Here is a 16,633-nt window from a genome sequence, read left to right as displayed (position 1 = left end):
CGGCTTCAGTGATATGCTAACATCTGTGTTTTACATACTATTATTGGTTGCACACTATTTAAAAGACTTAAACACTTTGTATATATATAGTCAGTTCCTGACTTTACTAGTTTCAAAGAGAGAATATATTTGCTAGACTTTTGTTTCAAATTATCTCAAAGAGAGAATATATTTGCTAGGATTTTCTTTCAAATTATTATATGCTGTTTAACATTAATGATCGCTTTACAAAGATTATGTACCAAGAAGAATGAATGCGTATTTAAAACTTTTTTTGGCACATTTTATGGCTGTGCAGCAAACAAATATATAACTATTTCTATGAATCAAAAATAAAGTATCTTACAGTAAGTTAACAATTTTTGGGAGTTGTATATTTTCTAATGTTCATTATAGGAAGTATTTTTACTTCGGGTCAGTGATTTTAATGAAGATCACACTGCTTATTTTAATTAAGTTCGAAATTTGCGCTTTGAAAGTTAAAACGTTCTTTTTTGTTTAACAAAAAAATAATGTGAAAAGTGCAGTAATGTTAAATATATGTAAATGTGATAACAATGTTGCTTCCAATTTTTTTGGATAAATTTTAATCCTCAAAAGGCTACCTTTGTTATATGAAACTTACCCTTTGCCTGTCTTATTGTTTCTTATTAGTCTTAGACAAATATTTTGCAATTTATAATTATTATTTAGTTTTATACATTTATATAAAGTATATGTAAATAGTCACTATAAGTTGATAATTTTTCCATATCCCTTGTAACGAATATGACGAACCTTAATGACAGACAGGGCATCTATGACGCATGCGATATAAAGAAATAGTTATGTATGTTTAGAGGCAATGCTTTAGAGCTCAGGGACTGCCGAATTGAGGTACTAATATTAATTTCTTGTCCCAGAGACAGCCTTTGGTGTATATGGCAAGATGTTTATTTTCTAAATGTTTGAAAATCACTCATTTTTGTCCGTTAAAGATATTACATTTTTAGTTAAGTTAGGCAATAATGGCAAAATCGGCCCTCATTTCTCCCAAAAGGGGCATATGTAAGTAAATATTGCCATATATTATAAATGGTATTCTACATTATAATGAATATAATTAATATTGTTTGAGAAATAAATAAAATTACCAGATGACAGTTGCTGTTGCAAAATTTTATATAGTACAGGCATATAGAAAGAAATTTATTTATCAATCATCTGATAGAAGCATAACTTGTTCCCAAAAAAAAAATTTTTAAATATATTTTGAAAATATCGTTTTTTAGGGAAAAGATTAATAACTCAATTTTGGCACAAATGAGGACTGTCGAAGATCTGTGCGTTTTCTATGCATGCAGAAAGCTAAATGCGAACTAAATGAATTTATGATTGGCTGAGTGAATTCTCTTGTGTGTTCAAACTTTGATTTCACACAACAAATAATACCATTAATCATTTGTGGTGCTTATCACAAAAAGTTACAAAGACCTAATCAAGGAGATCAATCCATTAAAATACCTGAACTTTAATCTCAAAAAACTTGCATATAAAGATGAGATGGGAGCTGAGCAAATTGCATCATCTCTGATTGTGAACAAAGAAGCTTCTACCACTTACGAAAGGTAATAAAATTTTTTAACATTCTCTTTTTACAATTCTCTTTGTTTTTTTTTCCTTAAAAAGCGCAAATATAATCAAATCTTGTAATTTTAACTTCTTATATTATTGATTTTACTTAACTTAGGCCCATCAGCTGCATAAAAACTTAAATATTCAGAAACTTTTACAACAGAAAACCTTGTCAAATATTTATTCAAATAACAATACGCTAATACAGATTATGACGCATATTTAAAGTCACTCAACTTTCTTTTCTTACCGATTCTTCTCATAAGGTTATCTTTAAATTTCCATAAATTCTTCTCATAAAATTTTCTTTAAATCTTCAAAAACTCTTTTCTCATAAAGTCCTCTTTAAAATCTCCAAAATTCTCTTCTCATAATTAGAGTTTCTGAAAATCTCTTAAAACTCTTTTTTAATATATCTTCAAAAGTTCTCTCTAAAAATAAAAATTCTTCATAAAATCTCCACTAAAACTCCCTCTAAAAAATCTTGGAAAATCTGTAAGATTTTCTCAACCGTTCCTTTCTTATCTGTCCGTACAGAAAATTCCTTTTTTATCTGTCCGTACTCATTCTTCAAATTTGTGTAATACTTTTTTTTCAACTTCTGAGTCGTGGTTCTCTAAAACAGGTTTTACTAGTTTTCTCATGATTAGTCGTTGTCTCAGATTAACAACGGAACTTTCGAGAACTTTTATATTAAACTCATATCATTGTATATCTAGCTGTGTTTGCAAAAACAGTTTTAAATATTAATGGTGGAACTTGTCATTGAACATGTGTGTCCACCTGGTAACGTGGCTGACTCGCTCTTTTCTTCGATCGAATGTTACATGCTTGAGACCGGTAAAAACATAAAGATAATGCTTATAATTTTTTCATTTTCCGTCCTCACAGTAATATGAAATTTACAAAAATATAACAAATAGGTAAAAAAAAGACTAGAAAAGGCCCTTGATCACCTTAAAGGGATAAAAGAAAAAGTTGAAAAATTAATTTGGAGTGACGATTTAAAGGTCAAAATATTCCGGTTTTAAAAGAAGAGTTTACCTTCTTTAAAACAGCAAAAAGATGTTAACAGAGACTGCAGTAGGAAGCTTGGTATAGGCTCTTTTACAGTTAGGGTATGTCAATATATTAACATACAAATTACGATTTCTGTTTTCATTGATAAATTCAAACTTATCAACACAATGCCATGAAATCCAATCTCCAAACCATCACATTTCAATCACCATGTTTAACTGTTCCTCTCATGCAACTCAAATGAAAAGATTCTCCTCTCTTTCACCAAACCCTTCGCTCTCCTTCCAACTTTTTCAAATTAAACTAGGATTCATCAAATCAAAGAACTTTGTGCCAAATAGAAAATAGCATCAAATCATACTTAGTTGTAAAAACTCAGTTGTGTCTTGATATGATTTTTTATAAAAAATAGTTTCTTACGAGCTACAAATCCACTAAACCCTACTTTGTAATTACGATTTTTAATTGATGTTTGTGAAGTTGTGGTTCCTGTTATGTGTTTTATAATATTGGCAATTTTTTTGCACCTTCTAATCAATCTTTGTTTATATTCTTAACATTTGCTTTAATATCTCTTGGATTTAAATAGTCTGTATTTCTTTACAATGACTCTTATTATTGTTACGAAATATTTGTAACTTCTTGTACTTTTCCCAAGATATTTCTTGTTTAACCAAGTCTGTAACAAGTTTTCGTTGAGTTTCATTCAAATATTTTCCTTCACTTGCCATAGTTACTATATGCCAGTAACTAAGTCTTTTTCATAAATATTTAAATTTAAACCATTGCACATTTTCAAAACTGAATTTAACAGAATATTCATGGTTGCTACTTTTAATTGATTGTTATAAGAGAGAATGTAAAGAAAATTAACATTAGTATATCATTTTCATAATTTTTGTTACTTCTCCATAAAGAAAAAACAAAAATAATGAAAACGAAAAACTCGATAGTCAAGCAAAATATTTTTAAATCAGTCTCTCAAAGACTCCTATTTCGTTTTTTATGAAATATAAGGTTTAAAAAAAAGGTTGAGATACCCTTCTTTAAATAAGCTCGATGTTATAAAGCATGTCAAAATGACACTAAAATTTTTTTTCTTTCTCTAATCTTTCTATATTTTCAAGTTACTTTTGATGATATGCTTTTATTTCTGCGAGCTGTTTGTTTTTCTCAGGTTGGAATCTTTAAAAATACGCAATGACAGTTTTTTAACATAGCACTGTTTTACATATGGAAACTAGCCATGCACTTTCTAGCAAGACTATTTCTTCACAAAATGCGGTAGCGACATAAAACTGAATGAGTGAGAACTTCCCTTATTGCATCACCCGAACATACAGCCACCAAGTTCCGAATAGCATTACCTCCTAGATAATCATGCAGGGATCAGATTATCACGCAGCACACAAAATGGATTTTCAATTCGAATGTACTTAAAATATGTCAATAAAATAACAATAAGTTTGCCTCAGTTTCAGATGTATTGCTAGTTTCTTTGGATGACTTCGTACATTGTGTGAGAGATTTTGTTTCATCAGCAACCCTTCAAAAGATGAGCTTTTGAAGCAGAAATATCAAAAAGATTACCTAAATTAGCATTTAGATATCGTTTGGTACTTGCTCTACTATGCATATGCTAAATGCTTTTCATAAGAATGAGATGATCTTTTACATTTCTTGAAATATATTTTTCAGTTGTGAAATGAAGATTAGGATTCACTGCAACCCAATTTGATTTTAAAGTATTTCTAGCTGGCTCAGTTATGATATTTGCAGTTGGCTTTACATGAATACTATAGTAGTAATAGTACTGAATAACCTGTCTGAATGCACTTGTGTCCGTCATGAACAATTTATATGGAAACTTCCATACTTTTCAATTTTTTTACTGAAATAGATGTAACTATAACTCTCAGCATTTTTGTGTACTTGTTAATATTTGTAATTCTAGCAAATGATTTTATTTTTACTTTTTTATATTACTCTATTTACTTATTCTTTTATCAATAGATATACCAAGTTTGATTAGCAGCTGTAATGCTACAAACATTTTATTGGTTTCATTATAAACTTAAAATGAGATATCTTGAATAGGGATAACTTGCTTCGAAATTGAAACTTCAATGATTGCATGTCAAAATATTTTTGCAACTTAACACATACGCCGGCGATTTTGAGTTTAGCATATTCGAAATATATTAAAGCCTTAGTTATACCTTAGTTACAATAAGAGTAACATCACTTACTTTGATACTTGTAAAAAATGGTAAAATCTACTTACCCTAATAATTTTTAAGAAATCCTCCATATTTCAATAAGTTGATATTATTTGTCTATAAAGAGAATTGCTTTATATTCCATATATAGTTCATCTTATCTTGTACAACAAAAGTATAGTTTTTAGCAGTCACCAAAATTGTAACTTTGGATCAGTAAGATTGTGGCACACATAAAAGGGTCTAATGTTTTTGATTGTTGGAATATCTACTTTCAAATTTAGTGTTGCAATGTCAGACGGTTACGAGAGTAAAAAAAATTTAAATCAATTTTTTAATCACCATAATCTTCATTTATATGATAAATTAGAGTTTATTTCCATAACAACTGTTGGTTTTATTAAGCATACGCTCCTTGTTTTCTACAGAAAGGTAAAAAAGACAATTAGAAACCACTATACACTTGATTACGTTTCGTTTTAAAAACCGCCCATTACCGTGATTTATTAAGTTTTCGACACATTTCTGAGATAAAACCTTTGAGCCCAAAGATACTCAGTTTGCATAAGTAAACAAAAAAAAAAGTTTTATTTCATCAAATGAAAATAGCTATAAGGTTTAGTTAATATCTATTTAATTACCTTAAGTAGTAATCTTTGTCAAATCAAAAATAAGAACATTGAGTAGGTCTTCTTGATGTAACTGTCTGTTAGCGTGGTCAAGGCCTAAGATACTGAGCTGATAAGTCGGTGTTATCAAAAATGGTAAGCTTTTATCAGTAACATGCCATACTTTAGGTCCAAGGCCCAAGATACTGAGCTGATGAGTCGGTTAAAGATTTTGTGGCTAACAATCCTAAACTTTGAGGTCCTAAGAATAAAGGTCAGGAGAGCAAGGTGGCTATATCATATTTGGGCAAAGCTTCAGCCTTAATGTGAATCCGTGCTCCGTATAGCATGAAAACAAAATTTTTAGGTTCAGACTAATCAATTTGAACCCAAGGAAAATTCTCGGCTTTAGAACTTTTTCAAAGCAATCTTAGGCATCCATTTTTAGTTTTGAAGGTAAAAATACTGATTGCATTTTCATACCATCGGAGCTGGCCTATCCAAAAATCATGATCTGTAAGGGATGGTTTGTCTGAGCTGCAAACTTGACATTGTCTGGAAAATCCCAGACTATTGAAAATGAGATAAATCAATCATGACGGGAGTTAGAGACCAGATTCACTGTAAAATACTTTTACTCCAATAAGAAGATATTTGGTATCTTCGTTTTAATAATAGATTTGATCTTCTTTTTCAAGTCATTTAGTCTTTCAGTGAGCATAAACCTTTTTTTCTTAGCTAAAGAATGTGCCGTAGCTTCCTTCACAGTCTTTCTGACAGACAAAGCACTTACCCAAAGATCTCCGGAAATGATTTTCAATATATTTGCTAGGTTAGTCCGGATCGTCTTCGTGGTCTTTTTGTCAAAACCACGGTTAAGAACTGAAATGAGTCTGCCTCTTCCGGACTTCTTTTCCGTGATCCTACAAGTCTCTAGCCTTTTCCCAAATATTTTAAACATTCCTTCTGATTATCTTGAGATCGTGAACAATCTCAGGTACTGATATTCCCGCGTGGAGAGCTTTGACAACCTCAACAGTCTTTCTATTCGCCATTATTTTGTCAAAATTACTTTAACTATTTGTTTGCAATAAATTTTTTTTCGGACGTATGGTTAGTGCGATCAGAATTTCTTGTCACAGTTGAAATGGCGTTGCGGATGATAAGAGCCTGATTAATTAAACTGCAAGTGTTGGACTAGATTGATTTCCGCATGTATCCAAGAAAAACCTAACATATTAGGAAAAACTTTAATAAGTCATTGTCATAATCATCTACTTCACGTACAATGAAAGACTCATTTAGTTGCTAGGTTGCAGAAAAATAATTACAACCAAGTTATTAAATATTTATTAAAGTCATTAGACATGGGGATTTTTTCAACGTTTACGATTTTCGGTAAACATTAGCGATCAAGTACTGACATTTTTAAAACTACAAATGAATATCTCGCATTTATTCGCAAAAACATTAATTTAAAACCTTATTTCTAAAACAAAAATTGCACAAAATAATAAATATAGATATTTTGACAACTATACATTTCCTAAGTTTCTTAATACCAAGAGTGCTGCTTAAATGGACTTTTTCACAATGAAACGCTGGTATCTTTAAATCATGATTTTTTTTTAAAATAATGTTTTCTTAACAACATTTATTCAATAATCCGTCATTAAAGGAAAGAATAAGACAGTAGATGGCGTTATCACACTCTTGCATCTTTTTTAAAATGAGTATAAGTGCTTTAATGAGATTATTATCAAACTTTCTCTTTCGTTTTACATTTACAATAAATGGTTTTGTTTACAATTGCAGTCGATGCAAAAAACTCTTACTTTGCATTTATCCCAAATATAAACCAATATTCTCTCATATGAAAAAACAATATTTCAATAAAAAAAAAGGAGGTGAAAAAGAATTAAAACGTATTGGATGTTTGCTTGATAGAATTAGACCTTTGTATTAAAAGTTTATATGATTACGGAGATTTTTTAGTAACGACACTACTTTACACCATCAAAGGCAATCAAAGAAGGTGCAAAGCTTTAATGGACTTTCAATGTCGAGGAGAAGCATGATTAAAAACTCAATTTTGGGAAAATGACTATATTTAAAGAAATATATGTAAATCTTAAACACAAGCATTTTCACTAATTTTCTCTAACACCGTTGTAACCATGAAAACAAAAAATAGTAAAAAGTTCATCATCATGAAGAAAAATCTTAAAAATATTAAATTACTAAACTAACTTTTTCATTTTAACAACTCTGCAGCTATGCTTTTTCCTTTAACGTTTCTGCTCGAACTGTTTTTTCTGAATAGAATTTATTTTCACTTCATGTATAATTTTGTTTTATTTTTTAGTTTTAAATTTCAGAGTTTAGATTGTAAAAAGTTCTTTTAACATGTCGACTTTTATGGCTGGTATCATTATGGATAAACTATCTGCAGAGTTAGCTTAAATGAAAACCTTGATGATGCTTAAAATGACAAATATTGCCACTTCATTTCATTCAGGATGTTTTTTTTATTTCCCAAAGTATATGTATGTATGTATGTATGCATCTATGTATGTATGTATGCATGTATGTATGTATGTATGTATGTATGTATGTATGTATGTATGTATGTATGTATGTATGTATGTATGTATGTATGTATGTATGTATGTATGTATGTATGTATGTATGTATGTATGTATGTATGTATGTATGTATGTATGTATGTATGTATGTATGTATGTATGTATGTATGTATGTATGTATGTATGTATGTATGTATGTATGTATGTATGTATGTATGTATGTATGTTAAGTTTTACTATTATTCTAATACGTCATTATTCCTTACTAAGTTTTACTTTGACTCTTTTTTCTAGAATATTTCCCTGTTAAACTGATTTTCTTTAACGTACAATTATTTAAGTACGGTAAATCATTATTAAGTTAGAATTTTTTTTAAATAAAAATTATCAGATTATTCACTCATTGCTGTCCAGTTATTTGTGTGTTCCTTTTAAAATCAGGGATGCTCTTATACATCTTGTGAGAGACACTGAAGGTTACCTTCCTGTGTCATGAGCTGGGTATATGCTTGAATGAAAGCAATTTCTTGCTCTGCACTATCATTAGTAACTGTAACAGTTTACACTTATCTTCTAACTGACTGATAGCCTATTAATTTATTCATGCCTTAGGAAGCATGAGTCTATTTTTAATTTGAGAAAAAAAATATTTTTATTTCTTATGAATACACTTTGAAATAATAGGGACAAGTAGTTTATTTGGTTTAAATAACTTATTAAATATACCAATGTATTTCTTTAAATCTTCTTTAAGCATGCTTATATTATATTTGTTCTGGAATAGTTTTTGACAGATTCTTAGAGCCAGAGTGTGTAAGTTAATTAGCTTTTGAAAGTCATATAAATGTATTTAAACTAAACGCTCATGTGCTACCTGTTAATAGTCATCAATCCCCATCATATTTTTCAATCAGTGCATTATTATACTAAAATAAACTGAACCCAATTCTTGCTTTTTTTCAATATAGATAAGGACCTTTCCAACATTTAATTATACTTCAGTCTTAGGAAAAATAATTTATTTGCATAAGCTCATGGCTACACTAAAGACAGTTTCATGTCACATCGTTTGGATTCTTTTTGAGTTAAATATGTTTGTAGCTGGAACAACTTTTTTTTGTTTGTTGTTTGATGATTCGGCTATGTTAACTGTCGGACTGATCCTCGTGATAGTTGGTTTTTTAATTTTAATTTGTCATTTTTATACAACTTTTCCCAATTCTTGTAAAAAACCCTCCAGAGAGCAACGGGTAGAAAACCATTTACAAACATTTGATTCAGCAGTGAATGATGATAGATTTAGAAGACCTATGAGAAATTCAGAATTGTCTTCTGAGCCTGATGTCAACCAACCTCCTCCAGCTTATCAATATTCAAATGCAGGATATCAGCAAGGTATGTTATTTACATTTACAAGACATGATGATGATGATGATGATGATGATGATGATGATGATGATGATAATGATGATGATGATGATGATGATGATGATGATGATAATGTTGATGATGATGTTGAAGATGATGATGATGATAATGAAGATGATGATAATGAAGATGATAATAATGAAGATGATGATGATGCGATGTGATGATGATGATGATGATGATGATGATATTGATGATAAAAATGATGATGATCATGATGATTATTATGATGATAATAATGACGATCATCATGATCATGATGATGACCATAATGATGATCATAATAATAATCATGATAACGATCATGATAATGATCATGATGATGATGATTATGATGATAACGATAATGATGGTGATGATCATGATAATAATCTTGATAATCATAATTAATTTTTCTACCAGATTGTTATATTTCTTTCTTTAATTAACACGAAATAAACACGATCCTTAAATCTTTACCATTTCAGTTATTAATATAAATTTCTGATTTTTGTTCCATCAAAAAACACCAGCTTTTCTTTTGTTAAAACTCTAAATAGGAAATTCAGTGCAAATGTATTTTAAGCGGTCCCCCTCCGCGTTATGTGAAGGGGAGGAAAAATGGTTTTTTTTCTCTTGGTTGGTTTATGATGCGGATATTTCGAACATTTTGTAAATTATATTTTTTATGTAGTGTTATATTTATATAAAGTATAATTAAATAGTTACTAAATGTTGTTAATACTTCCATATTCCAATTATCGGACAGGACCAACCATAGTGACAGACGGGACATCTATAATGCATAAGATTTAAGATTTAGTTATTATGTATGATTAGAAGCAACGATTTAAAGCTCCAAATTTAACATGAAATACTGTCACACCTATTGAGTTAACTTATTCTTTATTCAAACTCCCGTTGATTCCTTAATGTCTCGGTTTTCATATACACGAATTAAAAAGTAAAGCTACATTCAAAAACTAAAATTATTTGACGAATAACTAAAAGAATAAATTCGGCTCCATACTTTTAATTGCATCTGTTAATTGGAAACATCAGAGGTTAGGTAGGTGGCTAAAACTCATGATTGTTATTCAAAATAACAATTTAGGAGCATCATTAATTTGGCAATCAGTTAGAAATATACCACGATTTTCACTTCTAAATTGTTTTGATAAAAAAGTAAAAAAGTATAGAATAGGCCCTTGGTCACAGTTAATGGATAATACTGGTTTACAGAGAAGTTAAGGCAAGTGCAGAAATACCAGTTTTTACCAAAGTTAAAGGGGCTGCCGTATTAAACTTTAAAATCCATTTTTATTCATCATCTCCAGCTTTGAAGATAAGCATAATAAGCATTCTGCGCATTTTACGGTACATAATTCCGGTATAAGCAATCAGGGTTATTTCTAATATTGTGAGACTTGTAGCTTTTTTTGTGAAAGTTATCGTATGTTTTTTAACAAAATTTAATAAAAAGAACATCACCACCATTTAATCATTAATTACTCAAAAACCTTTAAACAGATTTGACTAACTTTTTTGCACAATCTTTGCTTCTTGTTGTTGTTGTTTGATTGTATTGATTTTAAATGTTGGGTAACATTTAATAGGAAACAAATATTAAATCGAAAAAAATTTAGGAAATTTTTCTTCAAAATATCTATGTATAATCAAAAGAAATTAACACCAAAATTATTTTGTTGCAATTTGGCATATGAAGAGACATGTCGATCCAGTAATTATACGTGGTTGTGGTGTCGCATTGTTTTTATATGATAAATTACCATAATTGTACCGAATATAGCCTACCTATGGCAACTATTAAAAACGAATTTATTTAAATTAAAGACTTAAACTTGTATAAACAGTCTAAAAAATATATTAGTAACATATTGATTTAAAAGTAACAAATGTACACTGTGTTGATCTTCAAAAATATAATTTATAATACGCAATCGGAATTATTTGTGACCACCTTCGGATCTCTCTCTCTCTCTCTCTCTCTCTCTCTCTATACATATATATATATATATATATATATATATATATATATATATATATATATATATATATATATATATATATATATATATATATATATATATATATCAAAGAAATTTTTTCAAAAAGGATTGCTAAAATTGGATGTATGAAAGCAACTAAAACGCGTCTCTGCACCAATTTTTAATGGTGATAAAAAGAGCTAAAAAAAATTGGAAAGTTTCATTCGACGTATCTATCAACTAAGCTCCAGCGACAGCTGAATATAAATTACTTCAGTTACGTCAATATTTATGACTCGAAGCATTAAAAGCAATTGAAGGAATGAGCATCATTCGTTTATCTATGAAGATGCAAAAGAAAGACTTGAAAGAAAATATAGCGGAACGAGGAGAATGGTCTTCATGTATTTGGATGAATTGAACAGCTGAACCTATGAGGGAAACCAACCAAAAGGTATGGAAAAATTTCCCGACTTGTTTGATGACGCAGTAAAAAACTTAAAATAGGTAATTAGAAATGAAGAACTTGGTGACGAAACTTTATATCACCAACTGCAAAAAAGGTTCCAGAGATAATGTTAATAAGATATAAACGTTGGGTCTATGAATGCAGATTTAACGAAAATATTGAAATTCTAAAACAGTTTATTGTTAAAGAAGCAGATTTTCAAACTGCAACTACAGAAACGCTTCATGGCTTCAAAAAAGGTACTGGCAAAACGATCACAAAATATGGGAGTGTCCAACATTTGAAAATCAAGTACTTAAAGAAAGATGGGAAACAGCCAAAAAAAGTGAATTTTGCTTTAGATGGTTGAATTCTAATCAATTGTCAAAGGAATGCAGGAACAAAAGAGTTTGTGGGATTGAAGGCTGTACAGATACTCATAGTTGTTTACATCACAAGAAGAAACGTCAAAATGAGAGAATTTCTGAAGAACCCAAGAAAAAAAACATGGTAATAGAAAACTCTCATACGTCAAACATCCAACTACATTCAAAACACGTTATGAACTGTTTATCCCTTCGAACGGTGCCGGTTATTCTTTGTAATGGAAATAATAAAGTTGCAACTAACGCATTGCTTTACGATGAAAGTACTAATATGTAATTGAGTTCTGATGTAACGGCTGAGTTGTCACTGTAGAGTAAGATAGAAAAAGTAGTTATAAACATGATAAATGGAAAAGTTGATTCATTCGAAACGATGCTGGTGGAATTCCAGCTGGAATCATTGAATGGAAAAACAATAATAACAACGGAAGTTTTTACAGTAAATAATGTAACTGGCACCAGCAGTTAATTGGAGAAAAATGTCAAACAATTAGAGACATCGAATAAACATCGAATTCCCAAATGCTGGACCAAAACCTAAAATTTATATTCTAATAGGTCTGTACTATACTGAGTTTCATATTGCAAATAAGAGGAGAATTTAATAAACCAGTAGAAGGAGAATGCAATGAACCAGAAAGAGGAGAATTTTGTGAGCCAGTGGCCCGGTTCACACCACTTGGACGGACAGGTATTGGCGGTACTGGAGGGCCTCTTCAAACACACTTTACAAAAGTAATACCTAGTGCAAAGGAAATAGAAGATGCAAATAACACAATTAAAATGGTAAGGGCAACTGAAGGTGAGGAAGAAGTGCATTTTAAAAAAATAAAGAAAAGCCCAGAAGACACTACCGCCCTTACTATTGTACAAACTTCACTGAAAACAGAAAAAGGAAGATATGAGCTAAAGTTGCCGTGGAGAGAAAATAGACACCTGGATAATAATTATACAATGGGGTTAAACAGATTACAAAACACGGATAAACGTCTAAAGAAAAACGGTCTGTTAATGAATTTCTCATTTTCTTCAGAAGTAGTAAATCAATTGCTTGATATAAATCAATTCTCAAGTTGGAAAAGTCTAGTCAGGGTAAACGGATTGAAGTATCGATTTGTAAATAACTGTCCATGTAAAAATGATTTACGTACAGTAAGTAAGTGATATAACAGCTGATAAGTAAGTGATATAACAGCTGATGAATATCATGAAAGCGAAAAGAATTTATTTTTAAAGCTCAACAGGAGAGCTTCAAAGAAGAATATAGCAACCTTAAAAAACGAAATTCAATATCAGCATCAAGCAAATTTATTTCTTTAAATCCGAATGCTGATGAAGATGGCATATTACGCTCTTGTAGTCGATTACAAAATGCTTATTACTTGCCCAACGATGTTAAGTATCCAATCATTTTACCGGTCATACGGTTACAAAACTGATTGTTAAAGTTGCCATGAAGAAAAGAAATCATGTAATGGGAACAAATCAATTACTAAAAAAATTGTCAGAACGATAAGGAATTTTAGAAATTCGAGAAGAAATCCGCGATGCAGAAGCAAAATGCAATAAATGTTAAAGAAGAAAATGCAAACCTGCTCAACAACTGATGGCCCCTCTGCCAGCAATTCGCTTAAAGGAACCACTGCACACATGCGTTTGCTAGAATTGGCATTGATTTTGCTGAGCCCTTTCTGACTATGAAAGGTAAAGGGAAGACATGACAAAAACGATACTTATGCTTGTTTACCTGGTTATTATCACGAGCAGTACATCTCGAGATACAAATTCATTTCTCTATGCCTTTTTTTGAATGGTAAACAGGAGAGGATTACCACTGGAAGTTTTTACGGACAATAGAATTAATTATGTTGGCGGAACTCGTGAACTAAAAGAACTTCTCAATGACTTAGATAAGAATAAAATTGCCAACTCTACAGCTAATAAAAGAACTAAGTGGCACTTCAACGCTCCACTAGGATCTCATCTTAGCGTTAAGTTTGAAATAATGATCAAGGCTGAAAAACGTGTAGTATCTGGAATACTTCAAAATGCCGATATTATTGTAGATGAACTCCATACGGATGTTGGAGAGTTTATTAAGCTCTCGCCCGTTAACGTATCAGAATGTGGATATAAAAGATGATGTTCAGTTTACTCCTAATCAATTTTTGACTAGACAAGGGGGAGGACAATACGTTATTTACTCTGGTTATTCAAAATGTTATCAATCTAAAACACGCTTGCTTCGAGTACAAAAATTATTGCTAGTAGTGTTATCAACTTCGACTAAATCGACTTAAAGTCAACTAATCGACAGTCGAAAAGTTGATTTAATGGACTATGGGTTCTTTACTAATCTAAAAGTTTCGTAATAAGATTACTTCATGGTTGTTCAGAAGCGATAAGTTATTATACGCAAGCGCAGTAGTAACTTAAAAAAATTCAAATTTTAATAATGGCTACGGTCCGTGGCAACGAATTTTTTTATTTTGTTGACTGATTACTTATATATGTTTCCATATAAATCAACATTTTAAACTCTTTCTAAAACTGAAATCATAATAAGCATATCTCAGTTGCATAAAAAAATGATTCAAATAAGGTTAAGATTATATCAAAAAGTTTAAAGTTGCGCTTTTCTAAGTAAATTAACATTCTTGAATATGCTGATTTGTTTACACTTTTAAAAACACATAATCTAATTTTCTGAGCGTAGAAATTAAATAATTTTTTTTAGATACATGGATTTTGGCGGTGTTCGACAATGGCCGACGTGCCGGGAGCCTCGGCGGACCAGCTCCTGTTGTTTTGGTGGTTGTGCGCCTGTTCGACGGTAAACAGCTTCTCGTCCGTTAACAGGATGCACTCCCATCGCTGAGCAGCAGCCCGACGCATGAGTTAGCGACATCTCTGGAGCCGCACACGTTTGTTTTCATCGGTGAGCATTTGAACTTTTTGGAGCTTGTAAGGCATGAAGTAAAGCTCCTTTTTTTGCCATTTGTCGCGCCGATTCACGTTTCATTCCGGTTTTACGGGCGATTTTTGAAGATCTGGCGGTTGACAAACATGTTGACGGTGCCTCTTCTACCACTTCCTGGACGGCGACCATCGGGGCCGAGCTCCTTGAAACAATTTACGGCCTTGGACACAGTTTGCTTAGGCGCATTAAGCAAACGAACAATATCACATTGACGCATGCCTTTACGAAACAACTCCAAAATTGCACTACGTTTATTTGATATTCTAAAAATGTAATATATTTTAGAGATATCAAACTAAGAACATATATATACTAAACATGAAAACATGGAGAATCTGAAAACCAATAAAATTAATTGGATACCGTAAAAAACTTTATTATCAGGACATATTAAATTTTGTCTCCGTTTTTTCTGGTCACATCTAATTTGATAATACAGTCATTTTATTGACAATAAATGCTTATTAAAAGCCTTAATTAAAATTAGAAATGTTGTTGTTAAATAAATGATGATGATGATGATGATGATGATGATGATGATGATGATGATGATGATGATGATGATGATGATGATGCTGATGATGATAATGATGATTGATGATGATGATGATGATGATGATGATGATGATGATGATGATGATGATGATGATGATGATGATGATGATGATGATGATGATGATGATGATGATGATGATGATGATGATGATGATGATGATGAAACCAAATTAGATGCAAATGAGAATATTGATGATGATAACGATAAGGCTGATTGTGCTATTATTAATGATTTATCAAGGCAGATGCACTTATGATTAATATCTAAATCATATTCTTTGACTGAATTAAACTTTTTTTTACATATACATGCAACAGTCAGCATAATTAAAAGAGAATTTATTTCAATACTGGAAATCTTCAGATAAAATAAGCAGTTTATATTTTGGACATAATGTTTTATTGAGGTGCTTAACCTTTATATTTTCCTCAAGACAGGAAAAACAAAACAAGTGTTCACATTTTTTTCGAGTTGCTGGTTGTTTTGGTATTTTACCACAAAAATTACACTGGTAAAGCTGTAAATTGTCTTCTTTTTTTAGTTCTTCAATATCTATTTTCAAGTCAAATGCTGTCACAATGCTTTTTTTAATGGTAGCAATCATGTAAGATGACCATACTTTTTTCCCAATGCCAGGGCGACCAATAAGCTTTTTATTTTTGTGTTAGTGATTTAGTAACATTTAAACTTTTACTGAGTTTTTCTACCTGCTGACAACAATAGCATTCATCGCAATGAGTTTTCCAGTTCATATTTAAAAGAAGTGTTGTTGATTTCATTCTTTTGATCACATTCTTTATG

The 16,633-nt window shown here is 30.7% G+C and overlaps 2 protein-coding genes across 4 annotated transcripts in view; both read left to right on the top strand.

Moving 5' to 3' along the window:
* LOC149878533 (uncharacterized) overlaps positions 1 to 133 on the top strand; it is a 4,897-nt gene extending 4,764 nt beyond the window's left edge. For all 3 annotated transcript variants that reach the window (XR_016447686.1, XM_090073293.1, XM_090073292.1), the window contains one exon: positions 1 to 133. This exon is cut by the window's left edge and continues 39 nt beyond it. Coding sequence is in view for 2 of the 3 variants with exons in the window: in XM_090073293.1 (XP_089929419.1) it covers positions 1 to 20 (20 nt within the window). In the remaining variant the exon portion in view is untranslated.
* Positions 134 to 1,650: 1,517 nt separating this feature from the next.
* Positions 1,651 to 15,766, top strand: LOC149878532 (uncharacterized). The gene is made up of 2 exons (XM_090073291.1): positions 1,651 to 9,441; positions 15,034 to 15,766. Exons 1-2 carry the CDS (start codon positions 9,081 to 9,083, stop codon positions 15,150 to 15,152), a joined length of 480 nt encoding a protein of 159 aa, XP_089929417.1. The 5' UTR covers positions 1,651 to 9,080; the 3' UTR covers positions 15,153 to 15,766.
* The last annotated feature ends 867 nt before the right edge of the window (positions 15,767 to 16,633 follow it).

This window comes from Hydra viridissima, unplaced genomic scaffold, assembly GCF_058129835.1.
Source record: "Hydra viridissima isolate aposymbiotic clone 2 unplaced genomic scaffold, HvirCarnegie_v1 scaffold_15, whole genome shotgun sequence".
Lineage (NCBI taxonomy): Eukaryota > Metazoa > Cnidaria > Hydrozoa > Anthoathecata > Hydridae > Hydra > Hydra viridissima.
Note: the sequence above shows the minus strand (reverse complement) of the source record. Positions and strands in the feature narration are given on the sequence as shown.